We start from the raw sequence: 23,018 nt of genomic DNA, 5'->3' as shown, positions 1-23,018 counted from the left end.
TGTTAAACACTGGAAATACTGGCAGACTATTCACTGCAGGAAATTATTCTGCATGGAGCAGCATTTAGTCTTGATGCAAAAATCACTTTTGATCACTGGCAGAAGGGGTTTGTAACCCCCCCAATCAGCCACTGCTCCAATTATTTTTGTTGCAATTAATGGCTAAGAAGATAGTTTCATTTACTTTAACTTATACTTAAGCTGGATGACCTCAAGTGAATCATTCATTTCACTGTTTACCCAGATTTTTTTCCCCCACTTCCACAGATTTGCAAAAAAATAAAAGTTAAAAAGCATGCATTTTCCATTACATGTAATTACAGGTTAACTAAATATTGCTGCAGTCTGCACACTTCCAGTTCTTGGCATTAAATTTGCATCTTCCCTGTGAATGTGTTTGCATCAACACAAACTGTGCTGTGATACAGAGCTCCATTCATCACTGTCCTTTCCCAGTGCAGAACAGGTTTCGACTGTGCCAAGTCTGCAGCTCAGGGAGTCTATTCTGCACAGCATTCAATAACAGCAGGAATGCAGAGGTGAAAAGCTGCATTTGTTACACAGCTCAGTTTCAGATACTGCCATCTGGTCTGACAGTTCAAATTCAATTTAAAAAAAAAGTGAAATCTGAGCAGGAGCTATGACATTCATATAGGCAGAAAATGATTTAGAGAGTTCTAGCACATTTGTCTGCAGCCACACACACACCTACCAGACTGGCTGTTGTTGCTGTAAGCTTTGACTTCTATTATGCTGCTTTTAGTCTCAAACCACATCTGTTTTGGCTGCAGACCATCAGTGAACCACAGCTTGGTTACATCTACAAAAAAAAAAAAATTTTGAATATGAAGGTCAACAGCAGACAACCCCAATTGTGGAAGGTTCAGCATCAGTCAGAGGCTGACGTGGAGAGATCTGACACTGTAGTGGGGTTACGGTCGTGATGGCCATTTAGTCAACTTTCACAGCAAAACTAGAAGCAAAGGTCAGCAAGTTTCATTCAAGGAATGACCGACTGTGGTGCCATCTGCCAGTCTAAAACATCTGTGGACACTAAAGAAAATCAACTCCATTCTGTTTGCACTTTCAAAAACCAGTTTTGCTGTAACAGGAAGTTTGCTTTTACAATATGTTCTTATTTGTATCTAGCACTAAAATAAAAACTAGAACAGCACTCAAAATCTCTGACAAGAACATCACATCTCAAAACATTCAGAAAAAAAGATCCTCTATCCACCTTAAATCAGATCTGCTCCAAAACACTCCTTTGGCCTGAGCCCTGCCCTCCCACAAAAAAACAAAACACTTCAGTAGTTGTATGTAATCCTGCAGACAGATCTGCATCAATTATACACCAATTTGATGTCAAGACTCCAAACCTTTGGTTGGTTGATATTTGACTGTGTGCAGAGATTGTTCCAATCTCACCGTTGCTCAGGGTGACCCACAGCAAAATGTTCTCAGTCAGGGTGAAGGAGACCAGTAGACCTGGTCCTGCTTGGAACTGTTTATATCCGGAACCATCCAACCCAACAGAGCTGATGGTTCCTTCACCTGGAGAAACGTATGAAAGAAAAGAAAGCAGCATTATTTAGTCTTTGACCTTAACTAGTGAGTTCCATGAACAGGTTGGTGAACTCCTTACCTGAGTCGGCCCAGTACACTCTGGTTCCTTCTTTGGAAAAGATCAGTGAGCTGGGAGCTGTTGACTTCTTCCACAACACCTCCTGGTTACGACCGTCCATGTAGGCACATTCGACCTGTGCCGGGTTCTTCCCGTTCGTTACACCGAGCACTGTGTAGCAGAGCTGCCCTGACGGTGGATGGACTGCAATGGATGTCGTGCTCTGAAAAGAACGTCACCAGCAAGAGGACACAAAGTTAAAGATGGTTTTAGGATTAACCAAAATTCTCAGAGGTTAGAAAAAGTTAAAGTTTGAAGTGAAAGCTACAGGAGCAGCTGGAAGCTTCACCTTCAGTGACCCCTGCAGCAGAGAGGTGGCGTAACCCTTAGGGGAGGTCACATGGAGGTCAGGACGCCCAGTGGAGGTCCAGTAGAGGTTAGAGGTCACCCAGTCAAGTGCCAGTGCCATAACATGGTCATCCTGTAAAATAGTTTCTCCTGTTAGAACATGTGGCATCTAACTGAAGGAAAATAATTCTGCAAGTAATTTACTAAAAACATTCAAATTTCATGTCATTTCAGCTTTGAGAGGAACAATTTGCCTCATTTACATTATATACATCTATAGACACAAACATGTTTGACCATATACATATAACCTATTTCAAGTGATTTTTTTTTTCCTTTGTGAATAGATTTACAAATTACTCAGCTTCCACTGCTTATCTTGGATTGGGTTGCGGGGCAACAGCTCCAGCAGGGGACCCCAGACTTCCTTTTCCCAGGCCATATTGACCACCTCTGAAGGATCCCGAGGGTTTCCCAGGCCAGTGTGGAGATATAATCTCACCACCTTGTCCTGGGTCTTCCCCAGCATCTCCTCCCAGATGAGACATGCCTGGGACACCTGGCGGGGGCGGCATCCTTACCAGATGCCTGAACCAATTCAGCTGGTTCCTTTCAATGAGAAGGAGCAGCGGCTCTACTCCGAGCTCCCCATGGATGACTGAGCTTCTCACCCTATCTCTAAGGGAGACACCAGCCACCCTCCTAAGGAATCCCATTTTTGGACACCACTGAATTACAGCCTCAAGTTTTCTTAAATGATGCCAGAAGCTTGGTGCACCCATCTTTGGGCAGTTTTGCCCATTCTTCTTTGCAGCACCTCTCAAGCTCCATCAGGTTGGTTGGAGAGTGTTGGTGCACAGCCATTTTCAGATCTCTCCAGAGATGTTCAATTTGATTCAGGTCTGGGCTCTGGCTAGAACACTCAAGGACATTCAGAGTTGTCCTGAAGCCACCCTTTGGATATCTTTGCCGAGAGCTTGGGGTCATTGACCTGCTGAAAGATGAACAGTCACCCCAGTCTGAGGTCAAGAACGCTCTGGGACAGGTTTTCATCCAGGTTGTCTGTACTTTGCTGCATTCATCTTCCCCTCAATTCTGACTAGTCTCCCAGTTTCTGCCGCCAAAAAACATCCCCACACGTGATGCTGCCACCACCATGCTTCACTGTAGAGATGGTGCCTGGTTTCCTACAAACATGACACCTGGCATTCACACCAAAGTTCAAGATTCATCTCTTCAGACCAGAGAATTGTTTCTCATGGTCAGAGTCCTTCAGGTGCCTTTTACTAAGGAGTGGCTTCTGTCTGGCCACTCTACAACACAGGCCTGATTGGTGGATTGCTGCAGAGATGGTTGCCCTTCTGGAAGGTTCTTTCTCCACAGAGGAATGCTGGAGCTCTTACAGAGTGACCATCAGGTTCTTTGTCACCTCCCTGACTAAAGACCCTTCCCCCCATCGCTCAATTTAGACAAGTGTCCAGCTCTAGGAAGAATCCTGGTGGATCTGAACAGCTTCCATTTACAGATGAGGCCAGTGTGCTCATTGCAGTGCAGATTTGTGCCTCGAGACAATTCCTTTGACTTCATGGTTAGTTTGTGTCGACTGAACTGTGAGAGGTGTGTGCCTTTCCAAATCATATCCAATCAAGTAAATTTACCCCAGCTGGACTAAGCTGTAGAAACATCAAGGCTGATCAGTGGAAAGAAGATGCACCTGAACTCAATTTCAAGCTTCATGGCCAAGGCTGTGGATACTTGTGTACATGCATGTGATTTTAGTTTTTTATTTTTAATAAATTTGCAATAATCTAAAAAAAACTTCATTGTCATTATGGGGTATTGTGTGTAGAATTGAGGAAAAATTTTTATTTCAGTTGTTTTTGAATGAGGCTGTAACAATGTGGAAAAAAAACACTTTTTGGACACGCTGTATTATATTGGTGGTAGCATGTTTTTGTAATTAAACACCTGAAAGACTGTCAAGCCAGAAATAATTATTTTCCTTCATGCAGTGCATGCTACCACTGTGCAACTTTTCATTGAAATCCATTAATCAGATCCCACATATACAAAAACCAACTTTTTCCTATGAGGAACACTGAAATACTGACTAACTCGATAGATTATATTAAGAGTTTAATGTATCGAGTTTTTATTTAGAGCCATTTAGTGTTTGAATCTTACCTCCAATTTTACAATCTGTCCAGCAAGCGTCAGGCTTAGTTCTGACCTGGATCCATTCAACATCAGTATACTGATGGATCCTTGTGCATCAGCCACATACATGAAGCCACCATGGACGGACACCTCCAGCTTGGAGGCCTCTGTTCCTGAGGGCAGGGCCAAATCTCTACCATTCGGTAGCTTTTTCAACCCCACAATATCACGATGTATCGACTGCAAGTATGTCTACCAGGAAGATGTGAGAAGAGATTGTGAGCTGCAGGAGCTCTCAGAAAGGTTTACCAGAATTGAAAGATTGAAGACGAGTTTACCAGAGTGACTGTAGTCTGAGACAGGAAGAGGATAAAAGACGTGTCCTCTGGTAGAGAGCAGGTAGTTTTGTTTTGTGAGAGCAGCAGCCCTGGTGGGCATCGACAGACTCCTGCTGGCATCCCTGGCTCTGCAGAATTCCCCCTCAGTGTTGGGGCCAGCAGGCAGAGATGGGAGCAGTGCAGCTGGTTGCAGGGATTGGACATGTCTGGCTGGGAAAGTGCATGCATCAACTGGGGATAGAAGAAGTGTCCAGCATTAAACAGGTGGTCAGAGATCAGGGCTTATTCTGGAGTCCATCTACTTCCATTCTGTGCAGAAGGGATAAACAGTGCTGTTGCACAAGCAGACTCACTTTGAGGCCAAATGGCTGTCCGGGTCTCTTCAGAAGAACCTTCTGACGCTTCCCAGTGTTCTTCTCAGCTGAGCGAATGGTTCTCTTCTTGGTGTCAGACCAGAAGACTCGATCATTGAAGACCCCCACAGAGAAGGGGCTTGGTGTTTCAGCCAACTGCAGGATCTGTTGGGAAAATTCCACAGTTAGAACACAGACAGAAACCTGCTTCACTGACCAAATAAATGTTAGTGACTCTTAAGTGTGAGAGTTTACTTTGACATTGTCTCCATCCATAGAAGCCGAGCCGATGCAGCGAAGCTTCTCGTCAGCCCAGTAGACCCTGTTATCCAAGAGGTCAAACGCCAGCCCAACTGGCCAGCGCAGCCCACTGCTCACCAGCACCTTCCTGTTTGAACCGTCCATCCCGGCCTGCTTGATCTGAGGGGTGCTGCTGATCTCAGACCACAGCATCAGCCTGAAGAGAAGCCATTACACAACACCAGCAACAATATGTTTCATTCTACCATCAGTGTTGAGGGGAATTTAAAAAGCTTCCTGCTTTGTTGCATTAAAACAAGAGCAAAGCGGCATATCCCCCCACTGTGCATGTCAAGTTTGTCTATAATTCTTATTGAAGTCTGGAAGTTTTATTTGTAGTATAGACTATATAGTGTATGGCTACTTTACAATTGGTGTGTTGTGTATTGATTGGAAAGACAATTTCTGTAGCTCCCCAACACCAACTGTTTCAACAATATAAGGTGTTCTTTAGTATCGTGCAAGTATCAAGGTTTAAGCTGTGGCGGCCATATTGGTTGACAGACAACCTCCATTTTTCAAATTTCTTCTAGCCTCTTAATGCACGCTGTACTTGCTAAGAGCCAACTCCCATTTGAGAAGAACCTTCGAGTCTATGCCATGAGGAATTAAAGCAGTTCTGAAAGCAAAAGGTGGTCCAACCCAATACTAGCACAGTGTACTGAATAAAGTGGCTGGTGAGTGTAGACCGAATGGTGGTGTTCAGACCATTTCAGGGAACGCATGCAGGGCTAAATCTCTTGATCACTAGACAGCCATAAAAATAAATGCTGCAGAAATCCAAGTTCTTTGAGACAAACACTCAAATGTCCATAAATCCAGACAAACTAGAAAGGTAGGAAGTTGAATAGATCACACTTACCCTCTGTGTGGCAATAAAATCAGTGACCTCAGCTGTTCCACAGCATCTCCAAGGACCACGGTGTAGTCCTGAGGTCTTACTATGGCATCGCTTAGCTTCACTGCAAGAATCTGGCCCATCAGTCCATCTACCCAGTACAGGTTGTTCCCCACCCAGTCCACTGCAATAGAGTCCGACTTCACTCCTGCAAAGAAACTTTAAAATCAGACAAATCCTGCCAGTTTCAGTACTGCCACACCGACCACCAAAACAAATACAAGAATTAACCAACATCAGTATTAAGAGTTCAACTAGAGTGGTGCACTAGAGTGGTCTTTAATCACCAAGTTGCTCCCGGTGTGTAGTGAGCACCTTGCATGGTAGCACCCTGATACTGGTTTGTGTGAATGTGAGGCATCATTGTAAAATGCTTTGAGCTGCAGATGGAAAAGCGCTATTTAAATGCAGTCAATTTACCATTTAAAAATGTAAACCGAACACAATATGTAGTACAGGTTGGTGATTTTCTGGTCTGGCTGGGTTTTGAACTGAGGATCCTCTGGTCTGAAGCCCAACGCTTAACCACTAGACCATCACCTACCCATGAGTCCACGCAATTGTTGCAGTGCGAGTATTCAAAATATTTAGCCCCACATGCAGAGACATCTGTACCTTTGATGAGCGTCCCTTTGTTGGCGTTTTTCATGTCAGCCCAGCGGATAGTTTGGTAAACGGGACTGAGCCAGTAAACCCTCTGCTGACTCCAGTGAAAATCTAAAGCGAAGACCGGCCGACTGGCAGATGACAGGAGACTCAAAGTGCCGCTGTGCACGCCCAGCAGCAACAGCTCTGACTGCACTGAAGCCAGAAGTAAAGGTTCATCTGGAGATGAAATGACAGTCAGTTTAGTTTGACAAGATAGTTTAAATGTAAAGACATTGTTTTACCGAGTTGCAGATCATTAGCATACAAGGGGGGGGGAGCCCCATTAAACAGCTGATTAAATTAGGAGTTTTTAAAAAGACATGACTAGCAGGTGTGGAAATTTCTAAAGCGCATCACAATGCCAAAGTGAGTGCATTTATGCAGGAACAAAACCTAAGCAAACAAAGACCAAGACAGCATTATAATCCAGTGTTACACAAACTGATCAGACTACAGGTCTGTAGCACTGAGCATCTGCATTAGGTGATACAGCACACTGGTGCCCCCAAACACACAGCTGCCACACAAAGTGCTCAACATCACACCAGTCAACCTTGGCATCAAGAACCTTCATGATTTTCACATTTGATAAAGAATCAAACTGAAGACCCTCTGATCTCAGGCCCACCGCAGCCTCTAGTCCAGATTGGTTCCATCCCCCAAATTAAGCCAATTTATTATTATACCTTTCCAATAAGGTGTCTTTCATTTTAATGGCATATGCAGGCAAGAGGTAAATAAGTGAAATATTTGCCCTTTTAAATGAACATTTGATGAACACAGAGGAACTGAAGCGATCAAGGACACCAAGGTTGGACTCCAGTCACCTTTATCATGAAATATCTTATGTAAAATAAGTCAATGGCTGTGTCACAGAATAAACATTTGCAGTGATCTTTAATAATTGTATGGAAACTCAGTTATGCAACAGTACTAACAAAAGAAAAAACATGCAGGCTGTTTGTACCTTTGGTCTTGCAGCTTTTGTTGTCAGGCTCCAGGTAGAAACCAAGGTGGCAAAAACAGGTGTAGGACCCCCGGGAGTTAATACAGATGTGTTTGCAAACTTGAAGTGGCGTTTCATTGCATTCGTCAACGTCCTCGCAGGAAACTCTATTCGACTGCAGCCTGAAGCCAGCGGCACAGGAACACCTCTGCAGATGTTAGAGAGAATTTACAGCAGTGACGGTGTACGTGAGACAGTGGGTGTATATACACACACAATATCAAAGTTGACTGTATGTACAGTGCTGAGACAACAGCACTATTAAATACAGAAGGCATCTGCATCAGATGCTTTAAAAAAAAAAGTCAAATTGAACAAACCACCTCCAGCACAAAAGTTATGTTGCAAATTCAGTGCATGCATATAATAAGGAGAAAAACTACTGCAAATGGCAACAAACGTGCTAACAGCTCAAAAAGATGTTTCTGCCCAAAGGACAAGTTCTGAATCAGTGAAATTTAAAGTGTCCTGTGTGATCCTGCAGACACCTCAAATTAAATTCTTCCACAGGCTACAGTTTATTTGTTCTGTTTGAAAGCATTTTCTCAATTTGCAAGTTTAATACAAGTACCTCTTCTAGCGTTTATTGTATTTTAAACACTTTCTACATCTTCTCGTGTTACAGACTTTAGCATGAGACTAAAAATATTTGGGGGCATCTACCAAATGTTTTTTCACCTCAAGAAAGTGCCCTCATGTAAGGTTTGGATCAATTCTGTGTGAACCTCAAACAAAAGGATGAGAACATTGTGCTTCACTGACCGGTCCATTTGGGGTGCTAACACAGGTGTCCTCACACTGAGGTGCAGACAGACTGGAGCAGTTGCTTTGTGTGCATCCCACACCTTCATCTGAACCGTCCACACAGTTTGAGACACCGTTACACACCAGAGTGGGGTTCACACACTCACCACTCCCACACGAGTAAAGATGAGGAGGACATTTCATCTTTTTACCTGTTAAAAAAAAAAAATGCATGTAAAGTTATAATTTATTATTTTTTTCCTCTACAAAAAAAACCCAAATTGTGTTAAGAGTTCTCCATTTCAAGGAGTATGAACAATTGAAAATATGCATCATATTCTCAGCTTTTGCATCACAACCAAAACCCACAACAGTTAAAAATGACCTCAAAGTAGATGTGACAATCCAGCTCTGTGTGGATGTTTGGGGAGAACTAATGACTGCAGGGAAGTGACAGAATCTGAACAGCAAAATCTGTTTACATTTGTTTTCATCCAAGCCATTGTCACAGTCCATCTTTCCATCACACCTCCAGGACACAGGGATGCACTGACTGCTGTCTCCACACTGCCACTGGAATTCTCTGCACTTTGCTGGTGGCATCAGACACTTCTGTAAAAAAAAAAAAAAAAAAAACGAACGGGGAATCAAAGCAATTCCTACTTTTGACGTAAAGCTTCAGCGTGCATTGTCAAAATGAAGCTGTGTAGAGTTCTGACTGCACCTTCTCATCTGACCCGTCCTTGCAGTCCTCCTCACCATCACACAGCCACTCCTTCTGCAGGCACTCATGGCTGTGTGGGCACTGGAGTTCTGTTGGGCAGTGCGGAGGTTTACGGCAACCCACCTCATCTGAGCGGTCAAAGCAGTCTGCGTGTCCATCACATCTCAGAGCTTCAAATATGCACTGGCCACTGGCACAGTGGTAGTAGCCATCTGGGCAGATCACTGAACCTTAAACAGAAAAGATGTATTTCACATGTCAAATCAAACATTTATTTATAGAGCGCTTTACAGCACCGAGTGGTGTCCAAAGCGCTTAACATTAAATTCACAAAAATAAAACAAAATTTTAAAACAGCACATGTCACCTCCCTACTAGGTGTTAAAAGCCAGTTTAAATAAATAAGTCTTTAACCTAGATTTAAAACATGCTAGGTCAGGAATAGTATGTAATTCAAGAGGTAGCTTGTTCCAGTCTGGGGCCGGCTACCGCAAAAGCACGATCACCCCAGTGTTTATATCTTGACCTTGGAACATCTAAGTAAAGCTGGCCAGATGCCGGTAATGTTCTACTATAAGTGCGCAAAGTTCAAATTTTTAACTTTGAAACATTTAGCTTTTAAAATTACATGCATAAGATGTTCAACACTAGGTGGCTGTAATAAACCTTTAAACTTAAAGCACAAAGACCAGATGTAAAAGATACAAGATTCAATGTTGCAGGGCTTGTTACGAAATCTCCATTGATACTAGGAGTGGCCAAGCAAGGCCTCGACACTTCAAAGCCACATCAAAGACAACTGCATCAAGTACAAGTCATGCCAGTCAAAAAACAAACACTTCTTGAGGAAAAACAAGTCAGTTTCTGAAGTCACTCCAAACAGAATTTCACTGGAAAGTAACAAGGAACTCAATAGCACAAGTGCACACCACAGCATGTGCTGTTGGGCAATATAAAATTTCTGAAATAAGTGATAAAAACATGCAACATAATTGATATTTGATGCAGTTTGAACAGAAAAAAACTGGGCCTTGTTTTTGCTGACCCACAGCGTTTGAATCACTATAAAATAAAAATCCCCCCCACAGCTTTTTAATTTGGGATTTGTGCATCTTGTGTACTGTACTTTTACTGGAGTTTTGTGTGCAGGTTCCTGGGAAAGCAAACTTAAATGAGCAAATATCAGTACAAGACACACAACTTCCCAAACTAGTTAAACAAAACTGCAACTTGTACTCTGGAAGATACAGTTTCATCATAGGTTATATGCAAGTGCAGCAACTATTTGACAAGACTGATTTGATAGCATCATAATTTTAGGAGGTTTTTTTTCTTCACTGCTAACATTTGGCTCAGAACAGGATCTAAGAAAGTCATGCTCCATGTCTTGATCTCTAAACCAAGAAGAAATAACTAAATGTTGCTGGAAGGACCAGATTCTGTTCACACAATGCTATGAGTGAGTGACCTACCACACTTTTCCTCGTCCGTCCCGTCAGCACAGTCCACCTCGCCGTCGCATAGGAACGTCTCCGGTATACAGCGAGTGTTGTTATCGCAGAGATGACTGCAGCCCTCGACCCGCTTCTCACAGTTCAGCTCGTCTGATCGATCCTGACAGTCGTACCGCCCGTCACACACCTGCTCCCGAGGGACACATTTACTCCCATGGGAACACTGGAACTCATCTTAAAGAGAGGCAATTCCGAAGGATAGTTAAAAAAAGTCTGACTGAGCAACTGGTGCCAGTTTAACATTTTAGTGCAGGGGTGCTCAAGTTCGGTCCTCAAGAGCTACCTTCCTAATACTTAGTTGTCTCCCTGCTCCAACACACCTAAACCCAATGAAAGGCTCACTGAAAGCCTGCTAAAGAGTCTGTCATTGGATTCAGGTGTTGGAGCAGGGAGACAACTAAGTGTATATACTGCAGTAGTAGTTTGCCATGTCCACAATTCGATAAAGAAAACTTTCAATAAGCATGTACACAAGTTGTACTACTTCAGGATACAGTTTTCACTCGAGTCAGCAATTCTGCAGAGAAGCAGGTCTCTGTGGGAGCGATTTGAAATACAGAACTTGTAGGCAGGACAAAGGGACCAACATGTTTGGGATGTTTAGACTATGACAACTGCAGATTGTCAATATCAATACAAATGCCTACTGACTTATTGTTGGCCATTTTACTGGGAATCTGCTCTTCACTCATCTTAGCCATCGGTTGTGAAAAATGGACTCTATGTACACAGGTTGAGATGCAACATTTCTACCTCTGCATGTAGAAAGTTCGTTTCATTTTAGTTAATTTGGCAAAAGCAGATCGTCACCCCACTGAGTCCGGTCAGCTTCAGGTTTCTTCCTAGGATCAGGCACCTCAGAGTTCTTTACCACTGTTGCTAATGCGCTTGCTCAGGGGGTGGAGTAAGGTTTAAACCTTGCTCATATGGAGGGCCTTGGTGCTAACTCGTGTTATACAAGTGAAATGTAGTCTGCCAAATCACACACTCAGTTCTTTTACATGACAATGAGCCTTAAATGGTAAAAGCACTGCATTGATAAAGTGCTTTTACAGTGATGCCTCACATTCACACAAACTGATGTCAGGGAGCTGCTATGCAGGGTGTTCACTACACACCAGGAGCAGCTTTGGGATCAAGGCTCTGACCCAAGGGCCCAGAGCAATTTATCCACTTTGAAGAGAATAATCTGGTCACAACCCAACTATAACCATCACCTCCCCTTGCTGGCCCACCAATGATGGCATTTTAAGATTACATTAAAGTAATATTACAACTGAGGGAGGTCATTTTCAATGACCCATCTGTGGAGACTCCTGATCTCAATCTGTAATAAGCCATTATTCCTGGGAAGTTGAGCAACCGATTCCTGTTCCCTTCAGATCACTATAGTTTCATGCATTAAGCTGATGCTCATAAAGGGACACGACCTAGGACCTGGCTCATGCATTTTTTTTTCTTTATTTGGCCAAGGCTTTAGTGACAAAGCATATTTTTAGCTCGAGTGTTCAAGGCGTTCATGTTGCACAGACCTGAGTGGACAGGAGGAAGTCAAACCTTTGCACTGAGAGGCACATCCCTTTTCGTCGGACCCATCCTGGCAGTCCATCTCTCCATCGCACACATGGCTGTACAGAACACACCCCCGGCCGTCGGCACACAGTTTAGAACCTTTACGGCATTTTAGAGGGGATGTCCTGACTCCAAATACGTCAACGGAGGCTTTGGGGGGGGGAAGTAAGGCTGTTTAAGAGCAAAGTAGCATTTACATCAAAAAACTCATTAGGACCAAATGTGACATGTGAATACCTCAGACATGACCAGTGAGCAGGGCATTAATGCTTGATGTTTTCTCTTATTCAGATAATCAAACCAAAACTTTAAGCAGTCCTGCACCCATTTCCCATGTACATTTCAGTCATGAGTCTGAAATAACTTGCTCACGTCACAATTTATTCTAAAGGAGACGTGTACACGAGTTTCATCTGATCAGTTTTCTGGAAGTCATACAAACTGATAGTTTACGAGGATCAGTGGCATCCTCCGACTGGCACTGCATTTCATCAGAGCTGTCGGCACAATGATAGCGTCCGTCGCATACTTGCTCCCTGGAGATGCACTTTCTGCGATCTTTGCACAAGAAGTCACCTGATGTGCCAGAAAGAATCGAGTGAATAAGCTGCACTGAGCTTACAGTTGAGGTATTTCAAAAGCAATCATAAAATTTTTCTGGAGTTTATGCAGAAACAGATTAAATGTTCAGTTTCAATACATGTTCAAATTAATCATACTGGCATCACAAGCTGCAGTTACATCACAGATAGATTCTTCCTACAACAGCTTGCATTTGTAAGAGTTAAAAAAAAACAACATGCTTTTGAGTCAGCAGCCAACAGAAACGTGGGATGAACCAGGGGCTCATACTGACCTGGGTTTCTACATGCAGTGATACAGTTGTCCTCGTCAAAGCCATCAGGACAGTCTTTCTGTCCATCACACAGCTGTGTGTCAGAGATGCACAGTGATGAACCTGGGCAGAGAAGTGAAGGTGCTGTGCACGTAGGGGCAGGAGATGAAACCGGAGGCTCAGGTATCGTAGGAATAACGGCTTCTAGAAACAGTCCAGTTTTATAGTGATTAAGTTCAAGTCAAATCAATTTATATATCGCCAAATCACAACAAACAGTTGCCCCAAGGCGCTTTATATTGTAAGGCAAAAGCCAAACAATTACAGAAAAACCCCAACGGTCAAAACGACCCCCTATGAGCAAGCACTTGGCGACAGTGGGAAGGAAAAACTCCCTTTTAACAGGAAGAGACCTCCAGCAGGTTTCAAGTAGGCAGGATGTTGAAGCCCTACAAATTCATGCTAACTTTGTAGTTTCTAAAGAGCTTCAGAACACAGCTGGAGATCCTTAAACCTGCAGGAGGACTTACTGCAGCCCATCTCGTCCGAGCCATCCAGGCAGTCTCTCTCTCCGTCGCAGAGGAATTTCTTTGGGATGCACCGTTTGCCATCCGGACAGTGGTGCTCGCAGCTCTTCATTGGTTCCCAACAGTTCAGCTCATCGGAATGATCCAGGCACTGAGCTTTTCCATCACACACCTGAGACTGAGGGAGGCACATCTTCCCATGGGCGCACTGAAACTCACCTGGAAGGAAGAGAGCACAGGTTTGAAGAATTTTACAGACTGTCAAGTGTTTGTGTAAGACAATTCCTCACGGAACTGTGTTCAAGTCAATTTGTGCAAGATTGGCACAATATGCTGCATAATACAACCTCTACAAGGCACCCACGTAGCACTTTTCTTGGCTGGATAAGACTATTGGTTGGTTTTAGTTCCATATTGGCCAGTTGTCTGTTATGTCAGCCAAGTGCAGCCATTAGAGATTATATTAGACTGGTGCCTCAACCAGCACCTGAAAATCTTAAGGGTCCCCATCTCAATCACTGCAGGAAGCCACTTTCATAAATGGTACATATGAGCCGCTGGAACATGTGGTTTGAGTTTTATGGTATTTTAGTGTTGTAACAGTGCACTTATTCAATTCGGTTTTCTGGGTTTAACATTTAAGTCGTAATTTTCTTTGCACAACTATAAATTTAACATTCAAATAAGGGATTCATAATGACTGAAATTTATGCCATCTAGAAATGAATTAGAATTGACCCCTGAAGAGGATGAAGGATGCTGGTAAGGAAACTGCAGCTGCCAATCCAAGTAAAAAATGGCAGCAAGAGAAAAAGAAAAATACTGAAACATTTGTTTGAGTTTAATAAATCTCATTCTGAAAATGTGAGCAAGAAACAGAACATTTCCAAATTGTAAAATGCTATTTTTGTAACCAGATAACACCTCTGAAGTGTTTTACAGATGTTAGCTTGCATGCCCATCAAGAAAGTTGGTCAGGTCAAAGGGCATCTCAATATCTCAGGCATGTGTGCGCACACACTTCCTGCTGCAGTCCGCCTGCAGGATGGTATTTGAGACAACTTTCGCTATGAAGGCAAATGTTTGCTTCATTAAAATGAACTAATTCTGCAGCATGTTCCAAAACTGTGACAGCGTTTTAGGGCCACAGAGTATTTTTTTTTTAGACTTCAGGAATAAAATCATAATTATGAAAAAAAAAAACTTGTATTAAGGTTGAGTTCATATGGCGTTGGGGCCTGTGCAGGTGTACTGCTGATGTCAAACGCTGTCTGCCTGTAGCTCCACTCCTGCAGACTGCCAGTTCCAGCCATCTCCTCCACAAAAGGTGATTTCCTCTAAGTGTGTTTTCTTGCATATTCTTTTCAAAGTTCTGATACTGATAATGTGGTGCAGATGGGCCAAAAGATGAAATATTTCCTTATTTGTAAAACCTATACTGAAGTGCAACTTCACAAAGCACTCCAGAGATATTGAGATTCAGAGTTTCTCTTGAAGTCTTTACCAAAAAAAACCAAAAACAAAACAGTGGTCCTAAAATGCTGTTGTACAAAACTAAGCTGACATTATGCTTGAATTTCAGTATAAACTACAATTGTCAATACAGCTTTAACATGGACCCTTGATAAACAGTCTTCCACTGCAAATGCATGTGGAAATGTTTATATTTACTGAAAAGGCATTAGGATATCACAACTCAGGTTTGCAATTAGAAAAAAAAAAGCCATTCAATTAAAAAACTTGATAAGATTCAGGAGACCTGCAGCCCATTAATAGTCCTTAATGGCTCAGTCACACAGCATACGATGATTCCTGGATGAAGGGGAAAAAAGTAAAATTACAATTCATTGAGAAAAGGTGGACGGATGCGCTTTATCACTGAATAGCCTGCGAATCAAGAGCGCAAAAGGGATGAAACCAAAGCCAGCGTTAATCTCGATGCTTTAAACCAGGGGTGGCCAAGTTCGGTCCTCGAGAGCCACATTCCTGACACTCTTAGTTGTCTCCCTGCTCCAACACACCTGAATCCAATGAAAGGCTCATTAAAAGTCTGCTAATGAGTCTCATTGGATTCAGGTGTGTTGGAGCAGGGAGACAAGTGTCAGGAATGTGGCTCTCAAGGACCGAACTTGGCCACCCCTGCTTTAAACAAAATGTGCCTGGAGCCACTGCTCGAGCAGTGTCTGCATCTGTGCATTCCAGGACTCCGCATTGGGATGAAGCTCAGCTGCAAACAGAAGCACATGAGCTGACCCACTGTGGAGATCTGCATGCATGTTGGTGGATCCACCACCTGCTCTGGTTCCTCATCCAGAACAAAGAGGGATCATCTCCATCGCCAGAATCCTCACTGTCTGGTTGAGGGACAACATGCTGCGCACTCTGTCTTGCTCAAAAAAAAAAAAAACACCCTGAAGTGTTTGTTCAACATTAATAAGATGCCTCATTTTTACAAAAATGCATGCTAAATACACCACCAACATTATACACTGCAAACATGCTAAATATTTCTCAAATACCAAAACCCTAATTGCTGTTTGTACACCTGAAATGCGTGTATACGAGATAGACGCCGTCTCTTTGATGGCTCAGTCATGCTTCTGTAAACTACTTAAATCTCAAACATGGTTTTACAACACAAAAAGGAAAGAACATGCAATTGTTTTACCAAGCCATGACAGTTCCCCTTAGACTGCTCCAAATGCTTTCTCCAGCTCACAAACAGCTCTGGCTGGTGCACTCCTCTGATTCAGGAAGATTAAAGCTGCTTTCAACAGAAAACTTGCAGAGAAATTAATCCACCACAAAATTAATTTATATATGCAGTGCCCAACGCAGTGCGTGTGGCTGCAGGTGGAACAGAGCACAGTGTCCAGCTGGGAACACAGCAGGTGGGATTGTTACAACATGCATGCAAGTGTGCGGCTCAAAGTTGTGCAATATGCAGTGATCAAGGATCACTTCCTCAAAATTTTTGAACTGTCAGATGCTGAAAGGGGCAGCAGGCTCTTCTGTCTGCAGAGGCTGGAGGACAGCAAACCCTCCAAAGCTCATGGACAGAAGGCTGCAGCAACTCGTGCACAGCACTGGCCAACACCACAATCATGGCCTGCCATGCACTGATGGAGAGACCGACAAATTCTTCCCGACAGGCCAGCACCACGGCATGACTGGCAGAAACCCCACAGCGCACACATCAGCACTGCTGCGGAGGAGCTGCAGCTCCTCCACAAAAGTGCTCAAAAACCAACTTCTGGACTGTGAAAACATTGAACAAAGTCAAACAAAAACAATGTTACAAAAACTAAATAAGAAACTGTCAACAGCAAAACAAAATATGGATGAATTGAGGTTTACGTTGTCCTTTGTTCAAATTTTTCAACAGTTAACCCCTTAACGCCCGAATTTATATAGCTGTATATAAAACAAGTGTGTTTTTGCCTTTAAGTAGATAGTAAATAATGTTGATTATTAATTTCACTTTTGCACAAAAACTAGATAGTAATATTGGGTATTCTGGTAATGACTGTTATAATAATGATGGTATGTTGCAAATTTGCGACAACGGGCATACAGGTCAAGTTGCATATTTGAGTCAGATTGTAACATATATGTGACGATGGGCGTTAAGGGGTTAATCCTGACTAAGCGACGGCTGCAAGAACGAAGCTGAGCGAAAAGGTTAAACGATACCAACAACAGTTAGGATTTCTTGTTTCGTTAGGGCTTCGTTGCCCTTCTTTAAGTGCCGTGTGACTGGGCCTTAAGGTTTAAGAAACTGATTTTACAATTTAGCAATATATCAGTTTCTGGTCAACGTGCTACATAAGCACTTTGACCATGTTCTTTTCGTAGGATACAGAATGAAAATGTTTTAACACTGAATAACTGAACTGGAGAATGAGTCAAGTTCTAGAAGATAGAAAACCCAAACCTTCTTTGCAGATCTCAGGACATCCCTGTTCGTCAGATCCATCCAGACAGTCGTTCTCTCCATCACACAGGTGGATCAGTAAAACACACTCCGTACCATCAGAGCATGGCTTTGCACCTTTACGGCACCGTAGGAAGTTCATCCGAGGTGGAGTAAAGGACACAGTTGTCAAAGGCACATCGCCTGAGGGAGTTGTGGGTGGAACAGTACTGGTCACCTCTTCAGTGCCTAACAAAAAACAAATCAAGTTGAGAAATTTTAACTTCAACTTTGTGTAAATGCTATATATATATATATATATATAAAAACATTACAATAGGTCAAGGTTCGCCATCTTTGAACTTGTCCAAGGTCCGTGTCCCAAGAATGATCCCTGTGAATTTGAACACCCTAGCAGTAATAGGACTGGACTTCTACTGCGCACAGATGGCCGCACACAAGGCCTTTGCAATACCCGATGGTCATTTTTGCCTCGGGTAAAAATTAGTAAACTAGTGCTCATTCTGCTCATCTCACCAATATGGAGACTTTTGCCAGATAAGTCAGGAAACTAAAGTTTCCAACAGAATTCTGTTTGCATTGAGTCATCGATTTGAGACAAAAGAAAAAAAAAAAGTTTCCACTAATTTCCAAAGGAAGTTTTCCTGCCTTAACAGGTTACTTTGATATGCAACAATTCACATTCAACTTTGTAAAAGCATTTGCCACAAAACTTACAGCCGACTTCATCTGACCCATCTTGGCAGTCGTTCTCTCCATCACAAACATGGCTGATGAGGACACATTCCTTCCCATTCTGACACAGTCTGGAGCCAAGGTGACACTTTAAAGCACTTTGTAAAGTTGTAGCAGGTGCTACAGTTGGACAGTTCATTTCATCTGAGCCATCTTGGCAGTGAGAGCGACCATCACAAACCAGATTCCTCGGAACGCAACTCAGACGGTCTTTGCAGCGGAAATCACCTAAGACGCAGGGGGGGGAAAAGGTTTTAGAAGGGGTTGGTTTACAAAAGTAATTTTTTATTTGGTTTTCAAGTTGAACCGTTTGCCACTGTGACAGATTAGAACTTTCTAAAAACAGTCACTTTCAGTCCATTAAAGCCACAGTGTAAATTTCAAGTCTTCTAGGGGTGAGGTTACGGCAGCATTATGTTCATGGTCCCTTGCCCTCTTATGATCCCCATTTCACAAAAAATGAGGGTTATTAAACTAGTCAGCCTGTGCTACTTTCATAGGAAGCAACTATCTTCATTCTTCTGGTCACAGCAAAATGCTATAGATGGACTAAGCAGTGGTGGACGCAGCTAATTATAAAAAAAATTATATAGTTTTGTTAATCCGCTAACTGAAAAGTTAACTTTTACAAAGCTAAACCAATCAACCCCTAAAAAATTTAGCAGAAGTTACAGATAAACGCTAAACTGATAAATATTGACTTCAGTACACTAGCAGCTACTAACAACAAGCCAGCACTTCTGTCTCAGATCAGCCTTCTTTCAGCAAAAGACCTGGTGACCATAAAGGAAAGAAGAGCGAAAGGAAGAGGGCAAGTAAAAAAAAAAAAAAAAGAATCTCTTCACACCATATAGACTCACCGGCATATCACACGTCATGCACAGGCATCCAGTTTTGATTTATGGTTACAATTTTAAACAAACCAATTCTGCACAAGTTACTGAAATTAATGTCACATCTGTTTTACAAAGTGAAAATAGCTATTCATACTACCACACATTCACCAAAAGTACTGAATCCACTTAAACCGAATTTCCAGTTTAATAATGCAGCAACTTTTAACTTACTGCGTGAGGGACATCTTTTCACACAGTTCTTTTCGTCAAAGCCGTCAGGACAGTCTTTTATTTTATTGCACAACTGACTTGAGGTAATACAGATGGGAGACTGAGGACACAGCACAGAAGGGCTGATGCAGGCTGGCAGAGTTGAGGTTTGAGGAATAGTAACTGCAGGAGTAACTTGAGGAGTTTCACTGACATCTGAAGGCACTTTCAGATCTTCATTGACTAAGAAAAAAAAAGACAGCAGACGTTTACTGCATTCACATCGCACTTTCAATTCAATTTATTCATTTTATATAACACCAAATCAGAGTTGCTTCAAGGTGCTTCACACAAAATTAAAAAACAAGATGAATTAAAAGATTAAAAAACCACAGTAAAAGAATAGTGACAATATGCTAGCCATACAAAAGGGAAAAGTGTATCTTAAGTCTGGACTTGAAAGTCTCCACAGAATCTGGCTTACTGATGCAGGAGATCATTCCGCAGAATAGGTGCACAATAAAAAGCTTTGTGACCCACAGACTTTATTCACCCTAGGGACACAAGTCCTGCATCCTGCGAATGCAAAGCAGGTACATAGGGTTTAATTAGGTCAGCTAGGTAGGGAGGTGCCAGTCCGTGAACAGTTTTATAGGCTAGTAGCAGAACCTTAAAATATCTCAGAGACAGGAAGCCAGTGAAGAGGTGCCAAAATTCAAGTGATTCCTCATTTGTCTATATAGCTGTGAGGACACAGACAGTGCATTCCATACAGACTAACCAGAGATTAACTCAAAAACCAAGTCTTAACCTTCAAGAAGCCCTTTGAAGTTGTGAGGACCAACTAAAAATGTGTTCACAATGCTAACTTGTTTAACAATTGTCCAAAATTGCTCACCAGAAGCAACTCTGGGATGAAGGACCTGCCCAAGGGCCCTTAGTGATTTTTCTGGTCTTATATGGATTTGACCCGAGGATCCTCTTCACAAGCCCACCTCTAACCACTTGATCACCATTGTCACCTCAACTTGAAAGTTCAGTTCCTCAATTTGTATGGCAAGTCAATTAGTTGTAAAATCTGTCACCACCACCTCAGGTTTTGTTTTTTTTTGGGGGGGGGCCTTTAAGACCCGAATGATACCTTAAAATAAGTCATTAACAGATACAATGAAGACCAAAAGTTAAATCATTTGGAGAAGGCTAGTCAAGCTTCAGCAGTTTTAAGTGGATGTACTTTGAGATTGAATACAAGAGAAAGAAGTTCAACTCATGGTAATGAGCAGCTGATCTGGTGCCTGTAGTACTGTGTTCAAATGTAGGGACAGCCAGAAGAGTAGAGTGTAGGGCATATACCACGTTGACTGGCTGAACAGACCCACCTGAGCTGATCTGAGTCAATCAGGATCAAGGTGAAAACTTGATCTAGTTTCAAGTCCCGAGGGACCAGGAAATGCTACTATGGAGGATAAGCTAATTGAGCATTTACATGTCTACTAGGAACTAATACTTGCACTATTGATCATATCCAACCATTTCACAAGTCGGAGGTTTCCGTTCAGATTATTGTTTGGGTTGATTAATGTCGCTTGTCTGTACAATCATTTGTGATTACTCACTACAACCCTCTTCATCTGATCCATCTCGGCAATCCACTTCACCATCACACACGTGGCTGACCAAAATGCACTCCGTGCCATCGTTACATGGCGTTGAGCCCCGGCGGCACTTCAGGATGTTCACAGGAGTTGAAGGATAAGTGATGGCTGGACAGTTAATCTCATCCGAACTGTCGTAGCAATGAGCACGCCCGTCACAAACCAGATTCTTTGAGATGCAGCGCCGACGGTCTTTACAGCGAAAGTCACCTAAGAAAGAAACTTATAACTAGATTAAATATTCCATAAGTTAATTTTGAAAACAGAAGTTAGAAAAACCTGAAGAACATGACTGTTGTGGTTACTGAAGTACTTTAAAATCATACTTTTTGAAGGACACCGCCTCACACAGTTCTGTTCGTCATAGCTGTCAGGACAGTCTTTTTGGCCGTTGCAGAACTGGCTCTGGGAAATGCAGACGGACGACTGAGGACAAAGTACGGAAGGGCTGATGCAAGCAGGTGAGGTGGTTTGACTTGAGGCAACATCTGGTGATGTTTCAGGCATGCTGACTTTGTCTGGGGAGATAATTTAAAAATCATTGCTCTGTTATGCTGCAGGAGAAGAGAACCTGCCTGGTGTGTCTGAATTCCAAGTGATAGTCTTACTGTTAAACTATCAGCTGCCTTCAGATTCATCACATATTGACAAGTCCCTCAAATTTTACTATTCTTCTTGGTAAATGTTTTGAAAAGTTCTAAATCTCATTGTGACATTTTTCATCTATAGGTACTTTAACCCTGCCAAAAAAAAAAAAAAAAAAAAATCTAATTTCAGGTGGCAGCTTCCGTATGAGGTGTGAGACCCATTCAATAAATTAATATGAAGCAACAGTGGATCAAACTTAACATTTATAGTGATGCGTCAGTTTGTAGACAAGCCTCTGTTCATGTTTGCGAGTTTAGCTTTAAACTACTGGTGGAAAAAAGCAAACAGTTAAATGCTTTTATTATACATCTGACTGAAATCCTTTGTTCTGATTGGCTGATTCATGCGTAATAATTGCAATACTTTTCACAATATATCATCCAAAGTTATAGCCACATTGACTGATTCTGCACCATTTCAGGCAACATTATGAGTGATTGTGGACTGATTTTGTCACAACAGGGCAACAATGTTTCACGCATGCACGATGCGTCACAGACGACATCATGGCAGAGAGCAGGTTTGTGTCCGTGGATACCGATTTGTTTCTAGTAAAAATAAAAAAATGACTTGGCAAATTTTACACACAATTGTAAAGATAAATTTATTAACTACACAGATGTATAATAACACAAATGGTGACTGGTTTGGAGGGCAGCATAATGGCAACAATGATCCCTCAGGGTGACATTCCATTATGCTGCCCTCCAAACCAGTCACCATTTGTATATTGTTTCAAAGTCTAAAAAGCTGAGTGAGCTGGAGAAAACTCAGCTAAACCTGTTGGTAAAATACCATCCTTTTCTACAAAAGTCAGTCCTGTGAGGTACCTCGGTGCCAGTACTCATTCTTTGATTCTGTAGGATGACAATTTCCCCTGGATGGGATGAGAGTCCAATACAGGTTACTTCCCCAATGAAGACCAACAGCCATTTAGAGCTGGATGGACTGGCATGAGGCAGACAGCATCTTGTCCAAGGACAGACAGAATGGGACTCATGTCTACCTAACGGTTGTCTAACCCTGATCCCACTGAGCGGCCTGCTTTTTCAAAGCTTGGTGCATTTAGATGCAGCATTTCATGAATGCTGAACACGTGATTTAAACTCACCACAGCCCTGCTCGTCTGATCCATCCCAGCAGTCCATCTCGCCATCACACATGTGGCTGGACAACACGCACGCTGTGCCATCCTTGCATGGCTTTGAGCCTACGTCACATTTAAGAAGTGGTGCCAGAGTTGGAGGTGCAACAGTTGGACAATTGATCTCATCTGAACCATCGTAGCAGTGAGCGTGGCCGTCACACACCAGGCTCTTAGAGACACAGCTCCGATTGTCTTTGCAGCGGAAGTCACCTGAGATAAGTAAACCAAGACATAGCATTCCAAGTGGTCTTAAAGCAAACACAGA

The 23,018-nt window shown here is 42.6% G+C and overlaps 1 protein-coding gene across 1 annotated transcript; it reads right to left on the bottom strand.

The window, feature by feature from the left end:
- Nucleotides 1-402: 402 nt before the first annotated feature.
- Nucleotides 403-21,465, bottom strand: LOC117529102 (low-density lipoprotein receptor-related protein 2-like). The gene is made up of 25 exons (XM_034191804.1): nt 21,285-21,465; nt 20,920-21,168; nt 19,403-19,546; nt 18,240-18,485; nt 17,523-17,750; nt 13,592-13,807; nt 13,083-13,184; nt 12,680-12,802; nt 12,212-12,397; nt 10,613-10,828; nt 9,141-9,370; nt 8,899-9,028; nt 8,435-8,628; nt 7,634-7,820; nt 6,634-6,843; nt 5,983-6,166; nt 5,076-5,277; nt 4,821-4,985; nt 4,468-4,698; nt 4,157-4,381; nt 1,974-2,105; nt 1,646-1,847; nt 1,429-1,554; nt 709-820; nt 403-505 (listed from the first exon to the last, which is right to left on the bottom strand). Exons 1-25 carry the CDS (start codon nt 21,463-21,465, stop codon nt 403-405), a joined length of 4,524 nt encoding a protein of 1,507 aa, XP_034047695.1.
- Between the last annotated feature and the right edge of the window lie 1,553 nt (nt 21,466-23,018).

This window comes from Thalassophryne amazonica, chromosome 17, assembly GCF_902500255.1.
Source record: "Thalassophryne amazonica chromosome 17, fThaAma1.1, whole genome shotgun sequence".
NCBI lineage: Eukaryota > Metazoa > Chordata > Actinopteri > Batrachoidiformes > Batrachoididae > Thalassophryne > Thalassophryne amazonica.
The sequence above is the reverse complement of the archived record's forward strand: the minus strand, read 5'-3'. Positions and strand labels throughout refer to the sequence as shown.